The sequence below is a fragment of the Brassica oleracea genome, chromosome C1 (genome assembly GCF_000695525.1).
Source record: "Brassica oleracea var. oleracea cultivar TO1000 chromosome C1, BOL, whole genome shotgun sequence".
Classification (NCBI taxonomy): Eukaryota; Viridiplantae; Streptophyta; class Magnoliopsida; order Brassicales; family Brassicaceae; genus Brassica; species Brassica oleracea.
This window is the reverse complement of record NC_027748.1, coordinates 35,185,897-35,195,942: the sequence shown is the minus strand read 5'-3', so window position 1 is coordinate 35,195,942 and position 10,046 is coordinate 35,185,897. Positions and strand designations below refer to the sequence as shown.

General features: G+C 29.8%; 1 protein-coding gene across 2 annotated transcripts; it reads right to left on the bottom strand.

The window, feature by feature from the left end:
- Positions 1-4,027: 4,027 nt before the first annotated feature.
- Positions 4,028-7,373, bottom strand: LOC106325591 (UDP-glucuronate:xylan alpha-glucuronosyltransferase 1). Of its 2 annotated transcripts, none has more exons than XM_013763642.1 (5): positions 7,251-7,373; positions 6,928-7,164; positions 6,106-6,725; positions 4,863-5,635; positions 4,028-4,463 (listed from the first exon to the last, which is right to left on the bottom strand). In XM_013763642.1, exons 1-5 carry the CDS (start codon positions 7,325-7,327, stop codon positions 4,185-4,187), a joined length of 1,986 nt encoding a protein of 661 aa, XP_013619096.1. In that variant the 5' UTR covers positions 7,328-7,373; the 3' UTR covers positions 4,028-4,184. The 2 variants fall into 2 exon arrangements, with proteins under 2 accessions (XP_013619096.1, XP_013619101.1); XM_013763647.1 differs by having other exon boundaries at positions 6,928-7,161.
- Between the last annotated feature and the right edge of the window lie 2,673 nt (positions 7,374-10,046).

Below are 10,046 nucleotides of genomic sequence, written 5' to 3'. Positions count from 1 at the left end.
GTTTTCTGTTTGACTCCAAGTTTTGAGTCACTTTTGCAAAAATCCCTTTATTTAACTATACATGTATAATCTATATTGTATGTATAACTACTTTGAATTTTACTGACGCTATTATTATTTTAAATTAGCTTTCGAATTATTCTTTTTAATAAGTAATAGCATTAAAATGGGATGTACATGTGATGTGATCGTTTAGTTTATGTTCTTCATTAAGTAAGTCAGTCTACAATCTATATTTCGGTATAAATACTTTGAATTTTACTAACATTGTCAATATACCCGCGCTTTCGTGGGTTATATACGAAGTTGGATATGAGATAGTATTTTGAGTATATTGTGTATTATTATGTTATAAAGTCGTATCGAATACATAAATTTGTTTAAAATTATTAACTAATAAGTTTATTCGATATTTTTTATATACACTCTTATGTAACTCTTTCTTAAGTATGAAAATTTTACCTAAATTTGATAAACAATCCAAACCAATACGAAATACAGGTTGAGGTTCGGGATTGGGAAAAAATACCTATTAGATTTTTTTGGACATGCAGGTCTCTGTTGGACTCTGGGTATCCAAAGTACCTAGAATGTTTTGTTCATATTGTGTATATTTGAGTAATTCATATATGTTCTGAGAATAAAAAATTATTGTAAATTTTGGATTCACGGTTTCTGTTACAGTTTCAGGTTTTGGGTAAAATTTCAAATTTTAAAAATATATTTAAAATATTGGATATTTTTGGTTCTCGGGTAAGATTTTGGTCTTTTAGATATTTAGTTATTTCTCGTATTTGTTTGATTTTGGGTATTTTCGTGTTTTGATTTTTTTTTAGCTTTTCGGATTATTTAGATATTTTTGTCCTAAATACTCGAACCGAGCTAGACTCATTACGTAGCCAAATTACATAGTAAATTTTACAGATACTTGAATTATTGACTCAAACTGACCTGGAACTAAAAAGAACCAATCTGAACCAAAAACAAAAAAAATTCAAATACCTAGTTGGATATAAATGTCCAAGACCCAAAGAACTTGGACCTGAAAGAAACCGATTTATATTTGACCCGAAGACCCGAATGCCCAAATCTAACCTTTCACTATATTTTTGTGCATTTTATAAAAGTTACATTTGTTCCGTTGGTGAAACTTAAGATTTATTTGAGAGGTTTTTGGCTAATTTAATAGTATAGATTTGTAGGTTTTTTGTTGAGCGGTAAAAAAAAGATTTGTTGGGGTTTTGATAATTTTAAACTTATCTTAAATACTAAATTGTTATATATCAATAAAATAAAATTAACATAATATATAATTTTTAAACTTATCTTAATTATTAAGTTAATGAGATATATTTAGAGAAGAGTATAATAAAGTGTATGTGATATTATATTTTGGTGAACCAAATTTATGTGGTCGTATATATATGGTATAATCTTTTCGTTTACAAAAAAATATAGGTCCAATAAATAAAAGCTTTGACTAAATGATTGTTAGAGAAATTTAAGGTAACATATTGTTTGTCCAAATCAAAATCAAAGTAAGACCAAAATATTATTAGTTAATGAAAAGGTCCAAACAACATTTTATAAGTAGATTTATTTAAACTCATTCTCTTTTAATAGTACTGAGTAATTAACTTTCGAATGAATAATTTAAATAAATAATCGCATAAAGTGGGACGTAAATAAGACATGTGTTTAATTTTAATCATGTTGCTAAACTACAAAAAGAAGAAATAACTAGGTTTTGATCCGCGCTTTAAAAGCGCATGATTAATTATTTCGGTTTTATAGTAACAACAATTTTTTATTAGAATTTTAACATTTGCGTTTAGATGTCTATAACCTTTGTTATAGTATATCTTCTCAGTCAAAAGTGTGTGGCTTATTTAATTTTTCTGTAATATGTTAAAAAAAAATTTAAAGATGATATGTCTATTTAATTAGTATTTGTATTTTAAAATATAGAAAACACTTTCACTAATGAAAGTGTAATAATGATATGAATTGTCGATTTTAAAATGAAATTGAATTTCCTCTATCTTATATATATCATAGTCTAAAGAATGATAAGATTATAAACCCAATTAATTTTATTTATCATTATTGGGTTTTTATTGTAAAACTAACACAATTTTTTAAACATAATAATTTATTATATATTAAAAGCTTTAAAAATATTTTATTAATTTGATTTATATTTTAAATTTTTATATATTTGATATGGTTGGTAAATTTATTAACAATTAGTGGACTTAGTTTAAGGGTTATTAATTTTTTTTAATGTTAATAATAATAGAGATTATATACAGTTAAAAAAAAGATTTTTGGGATTCGGCTACCTTTTTATTTGTGTTTTGGTTACTTTTTGTATTTTAAATTTTCTTAAAAAGGAAATAATAGTGTATGCCAAATAATTTAGAAGGTCAAACAGTAATCCTTGCAAAATTCATGTAGAAAATATGTAAGTTGATATGTATTGTAGATATGATATCTTCTTAAACTTTAAAATTTTCCATATACTTTGGATTATTTCAGTTTATAATCTTGAAATTCATATCTACATATATATATATCAATAGGTAACTTAATCAAAAATTTGCAATATTTTATAGATCATAATCTGTTTTTAAAATCATAAAGTTAATAATATTTAGTGTTGCACAAGTTATTTATATGAATATATTCTTAGAAATTACGGAAAATTTCATGTTTACCATTTTCATGATACCACTTTTCATCTTTACCACCACTAAATGAACATTTTCAAAAATATATTCTTTATTAAGTAGCAAAATACTCTTATGCCCTTGTTATATATATATATATATAATAAATCATTATTTAAATAACTAAAAAATAAAAAATAAAAAAAATTATGTTTTCGAATTATATTTTTTTCAAATTTGAACTTTTTTATAATTTTTTTTGAATTTTTTTTTTCAAAATTTCTTTTTGAAAATCAAAAATTATGTTTGAAACTTTATTTTCAAAATAAATTTTATTTTTTTAGGTATTTTTTTATATATTTATTAGAAACCTAAATTTCACATTCCAAAAACTCTACTCCCCTCTTCAACTCTAAACCCTAAATCTAGATTAGTTAACCTTAGGAGTATAAGTGTTTTTTACCCTTTATTAAAAGTAAAGTTAAAAATGGTTAGTATAAACATGAAAAGTGGTACTATGAATGTTGTATTTGTGGCAATTTCCCTAGAAATTATGCAAGTTATATATTTTTATATATATTCAAAATCTCATTAATTCTCATGTCAAAATTATGGAAGTTATATATTTCGAAATTAAGGAAGTTCTATATTTTGTTATATTTGGCTATTTTAAAATGAAAGCACAAGTTATTTATAGGGATATCATCATACAATTTGCAAATATTTTTAAAAATTAAAGATAAAATCGTGTATGATAACTGAAATGGGTTAAATACTTAAATTTGTTACAAATTAGTTAGTTAGATTATTCAAAAATAGTGTTAGTGTATAAGAATATTTTGTAAACGAAGAAAAATTCTATTTTGTTACAATTCAGTTAAGTCGATTATTCAAAAAATATTGTTAGTGTATAAAAGTATCTTGTAAACAAATAATAAATTCTATTTTGTTAAAGATAATTGATGAAAAACAAAACACTGTTTACTAAAAATATTTTAATTTGAAAAGACATGTAAAAATCTTTGCTAAAGATATTAGAGTGTTTAATATTATTTACTATATATTGAAATTAATAGTAAAATACAATTACAATATAAACATGTGAAATTTTTGTTTGATTTAAAAAAGGAAAATGATATACTAAGGTACCTTTTTAAAAAATTTATTGTTAGTGTATACTATGATATACCCAAAATATAATAATTTTGAAAACATATGTAAAAATCGTTTAAAAATTATGTATGGGTTAATTAGGTTGTTATGTACTCCTAGGATTCAAGGTGAAAATCCGTCAGAACCAAGAAATCAATATGCGAGTGGCAAGGAATTGTAAATACTGTTGAAACAGAAAACACCTCAAAAAATGATCTTCTGTTTTAAATAGTAGTGATAACATTTTATTCCAATAGAGAGATATAAAAAATTAGTTATACATCTGATATTTACCTAATCTCACAGGAAAAGAAAAACACTTATGAAATTCATTAATATGTAATTGGGTACGCATGTATCACCTCACAAGTTATGGCCGGGAAGCGAGGATCTCCGGACGGCGGTGATAGCCGGTGGGGTAGGTACAAAAGACTCGTCGTCCGTCCAATTTGAATTTGATTCTCCCCAATGCCTCAACATGCTTTTCCAGTTACACAATTTATCAATACAAGTCTTGAATCTTGGGTCCTTTACTCTTATTTTCCAGTGGCCGTCGGTGTAGTTTGCGGCCTCGGCTTGCCGGCGATCATATTCCAGCTGTGCCTTTTGCTTGGATCGCAAGTAACAGAATTGGTGAAGCTCCTACAAAACAACATCAAATATTTATCGTTAAAACAATATTAACATATGAAAGCCTTTTTCAAAAAAAAAAACAATATTAACATATTTTAAAACATTAAAAAAAAAACTTATAGATTTACTAGTATGTGTTTTAGGATTCAAGTTCCATTGAAAAATATTTCATTTTCAAAATAAAATAAATTTAAAATGATTTAGATTTTGACCGGATCTACGTGTCCAGAACCTCTTAGTCATTAAAAAAAAAAAGTGATTTTGTAGTGGAAAATATTCTGATGATGCCATAGAACTTTTACATTTTTTCCGTTTTTGCCCTATGACACACATGCTAACATCTACCTAAGAAAAATGATGTGTTCATGTCTTAGAATTAGGGTTTAAGAAAAAGAGGTAGCATCATACCTTTGGCATTGCGTCGTGGACCATCCACCATCGTCGGTGAGCAATATCCGTCGCGAACTCAACGAATATGTCGGAGTTGAAGTTACAGTCATAGTCACGGTAACATAGCCACGGTTTCATTCCCAAGTAATGAAGAACATAAAGAATCGGAGGCTCTGCTCCAAACAATTCCGTTTTCTTGCGCCTCACGTCATCTTCATCCCCAACCCAAAAATGCTTCAAGAAATTCATGTGTTTCGGAATCCGATGCCACCATGTGAAGACCTCGTTTAAGTAACCCTGATCTCCACCGTTGTACGACTCAATCTCATTTATATGTTCCATCAAAAGCTCAAACGTACAGTTGCAAGGCTCGATCACCATAACTCCCGAGTTGAATAGGGTTCCATTGTTTCCTGTCGCTGAGATCTCAGGCATCGAGAACAAGAAGTCGATGTTTCTCAGGATTAAGAGATCAGCGTCGATGAAGATGATCTTGTCGTAATCAGTGAGTTGCCATAGTCGGAATTTGCTGTAGTTCCACTCGTTGTAAGCATCTTTCTCTGCTTTAGGGTTTCGAATCCTCTGTATCGTCCTGATTTGCCACCCCGCAGCTTCGAGTCCACTCCGGTGGTAACCGCTGATGTTGTCATCGACCAGGATCACGAGGTCACTTGTTGAACCGGACTGTCGTATGCTCTGAGCCGCAGCAATTGCTCCACAGACGTAAACATGAGCTGAATGAAGGATGGTAGCGTAGGCTTCTCTTTTAGGGTTTCCTAAACTTGGTCTCTCTGTAGAATCCACGGAAGAACACTTAAAACTTATGATCATGACCGAGCACAGTCGGATGAAACATAACAAATGTTAAAGAGCTACTCCCTTTGTATACAAAAAGATTGATGTTTAAGGTTGTTCATACGTATTAAAAAAAATTAAATACTTACTTGTATCTATTACATTGTAGTTTTACTTTTAATTAGTTTTAAAGTTTTATGTGTTTCCTAATAAAATTTAACCACTAAAATTTACATGAATCTTTTAGCTTTAAAGTAATTAATAGCTAAAATATCAATCTTTCAAATACAACAAAAAAACCTAGAACATTAATCTTTTAAATATGGAGGGATTAAAAGTAGCTTAAATCCCAAGTTATCAAATTTTGATTGACCTAAAAATGTTTATGCCACCTAAATATCAAATCCGGCTCTGCTTAACATCATCTATATTCAAATTGAAACAAGTTAGGGAATATTTGTTTCACCTTTGATGCCGAGGGGAAGAGAGAGCTCACAAGAACCTATAGGAAGCTGAAGCTTGTCTCTCAAGGTATCAAGATTAGGTTTATATAACCAAACATCGCCTCTCCGAGACACAAGATCCTTACACCGAAACAGATTCGGAATCGGAAAGCATCTAGAGACAAACAACACGTGACCTCTGAAAAACCCTTTTGCCGAAGCGGCCACCGTCGCTGCCGCCAGCTGCAGATGCAACCTCCCGACGTCTCTTGACCAGTTCCCTTCGTTCCGACAAGGAAGCTTCACGACGATCAGATCGAGTCTTCTTGTAGGTACTTTGATCTTTGGGAGATCAGGACAAACAGGAACCTCTGTTTCTTGCTCCTCATCGATCCACTCTGGGTAGAGTGCGTCCCAAGTCACGTTCTTATCTGCATAGTCCAGCTCCAGTACGACAACGTTTTCCTCATCCTCGTTTTCTTTAGTCTTGGCTAACTCTCTCCACCGTTGGATCTCGTTCGAATCGAAATTCAAGACACCGATCGTATGGCCTTCTTGGACGCTCTCAAGGGTTTTGGTCACATCGTCCCAATTTATGTCCAGGTCTGAAACATATCTTGAATCTTGTCTTCTCCATATCCATCTAATTTCCACACATGGTCGTATTAATATACACAAACCAAAACTTCTATGGTTTTGATGAAATAAAAAATATAACCGGCACTTGAATCACTAAAGGAAAGTCATAGAAGAAGAAAAGTGATAAATTGAAAAATTATATTTCAAAAGATATTAAAATTGTATTGAACAATATGAGGTCAATATTGTTATATAAAAGAGTTTACCTAGAAGAAGAGTGGGAAAGGGAATGATGATAAACTTCAGGGGAATAGATGATGGTGAAGAGAGTAGCCAATAGAAGGATAAACAAAATAATCTTTACGATCTGAAACTTGCTGCAACAACAATTACTGTTTTTGTCTCCTGTCGGAAAATTGATGATATTAAAAGGTTTCACCATATCCGGTCTGCCACCGCCTTTGCTGTTTCTCCGGAATCTTCTCTTGCATATTGCTTCACTGCTTAAAAGTTAAAACAACACACACATACAAACCTTTTGACATTTATTTTGTATATTGTATGCTTAGTGAGAGTAATATGTGCTTACATGGAAGCGGAGAGGCGACGCCTAGAGTCTCCGCCGGTTGCGGCCGTGGCTGCAGTAGCGGCGGGGGGACTTGCCATATAAAATTGGTGGATAGAAACACTAGAATTGGACAAGGGAGAGGAGAGGGCAATATAGGTGAGACATAACGTCTCTTTTAATCTTCTTATATTATATATTTCAATATTTTTGTTTTTGTGGAGATAAGAAAATGCATATTGCACACCCACCTTTTCTACTAAAATATTTTTAATTTATATGTTTTAAATTGTGTATATATAACATGATTTTCAGTAAAGTCCAATATGCATTGTAAAGCACTTAATTATAAGCTAATCTGTTGATGTATATCACTATATATATATTGCACGCTTTGATTGAAATATTATGGATAACATTTTCCATTATGGATAATATTGCACGCTTTGATTGAAATTCCATTCTCAGTTTGAAACTTTCTTGGATTGATATATGTCCACCAAACTTTAATCATTTCTTTGTAAAGAACACAAAAACATATTTTCAAAATAATAATGATTTAAACAAAATAAGATACATTAAAAAATAATTTTAAAATGTATCAAGGCCACATACATCATTTAATTAAGCAAAAATAAACCTGAAAGGTAAGTCATTGTTTATTTTCTTCATTTTGAGAACGTGGAGTCGTGATTACTGTTAACACTAGACATATAAATAAAACAATTGTTTTAAGTTTAAAATTTTCTGGTTTCGACTATTTGAAACATAATCAAAACATATTAATGATAATTCAAAAAAAATCAAAACATATTAATGACGTATTCTAATAACAAAGCAACCGTTACCATTAACAAACAAAAACTGATAATACTAAAAATGATACATAACGTGTTGTTAAGCCTTGGTGACAAAGTAAGGTGAAGATAAGGTAACACAAGAAGACAGCTAGCACAATAATACATTGATTCATGGCTTGCAAGGTTCAGAGGTCCTTTCAAGAACTGCTTCCACCAAACCTTCTAGTGTTTTGAATTTGTATTTATTTATTGATTTAATCACAATATATACTAATCTTGATTATGTGGCTTAACTAACTGAGATTAGTGTAGGAACAACTACCGCTTAATCAGTGTAAGCTTATATTATATTCTGACAACTTATGAATAATGTATGAATATCTTAGCTAGATAAAAACGAAAAATCTAACTTCTTGGTCGTTGGCAAAAGCAAATAAAATATAAGAAAAGGAACTTGGTCAATGAGGAATTGATGACTAGATTCATATGAACATAATAAGATTTTCTTTGCGGTAGACTGTCACGTCTTTTTGGCCGATGGAGATACATTTGACGCATAAAGTTTAGAGAATGTCGTATATGTGAATAACAAGTATATGACCTAGATGATGGACATGATAAAGTAATTGATTAAATCGGAAAATGGTATGTATGAGATTAAATAGTCTTATTAATTAACTTCTAAGCTTCATTAAAACTTGGAAAGACAAAGATAGGGAGGGACATGTGTCAATCAGAGGACTGAAGGGATAGCTGAACCTGAACACATAGAAGAAGATGGGGAGTTGAAAGTGCAAGAAATGTTTTTGATAGGAGCCTTGCACCCATCGCTACGTATGATTCATGATATTATTATATAATACAATCTTTTATTCGAATCTTAAAAATGGTGTTTCTTCATTTGTGTTCATAACTTCATACTGTATTAATATTAGGCACATACACATCTACGTACGTTCGGATGAACGTGTTGTTGACAAGCGACATTGTATATTTGTATTGGAAGCGAAGCGAAGGAAATGTATTTTCGTATGTTTTACGTCTTTCCTCTCCAAGGGCCTACAATTTCACCAAATAGTTTATTTTTTCTTTATGTGGCTCCGTATTAAATCTTAATATTTCCAAGATAATATACTGATAGTGATAGATTACAAGTTAACTAGGTGATACCTGCGCCCTGTGCGGAGTGAATGGATTAAAAGAGATTATAACTTTTAATCTATAGATATTAGAAATGTAAAAGTCATAGTCACAAGATTACATGTTATATAATGAGTTGAGATCCACCATAAATGTTTTGCTTGCGAGATCGAATTTGTAATAAAGGTTTGGGAAAAAGAATGTGATGAGTAGATGTGATCAAAACAACCTATTTATATATACGATGAGGAATGATTAGATTTCAAATGATAAAGTCGTATGTGATTAATTATATAAAACATTCACAAATTCATTAACCAAAACTTGCGCTCCAAGATTATCGCCCAAATTACCTTAACAGACCATATACCCTATTGATCACGTAATTTGCTGTACATAAAAAGATTTCATTCTTAAACTTATTTTACATACAGCCACGGATCACGAAAATTCAGTAGTGAAAAGAAAAATAATTTAAAGATTCGATAAAGTTAAGGACACAAGGATTCAATTGATATAACTCGTTTAAAACGTATATAATGAATCGACCACAACTCTTTTAAAAAGAATATAGTATTTTTTTGTCAACATTAAAAAGAATATAGTATAATCCGATAAAAATGTAAAGATTTGATAATGACTTGTGCATGATGAAATAATGTATGAAAATATTTATGTTATATAATAATAAATATGTGTGATATAATTTAATTTTACAATACAATATAAAAATTTTAAAAATTATAATACATGTACAGTAGAACTTCTATAAATTAATAATCGATAAATTAATAATCTTTATAAATTAATAAATTTTTTCGGTCCCAATTTAGGCCGGTTCAAAATTTGACACAAATCGATAAAATAATAAGATAATAAT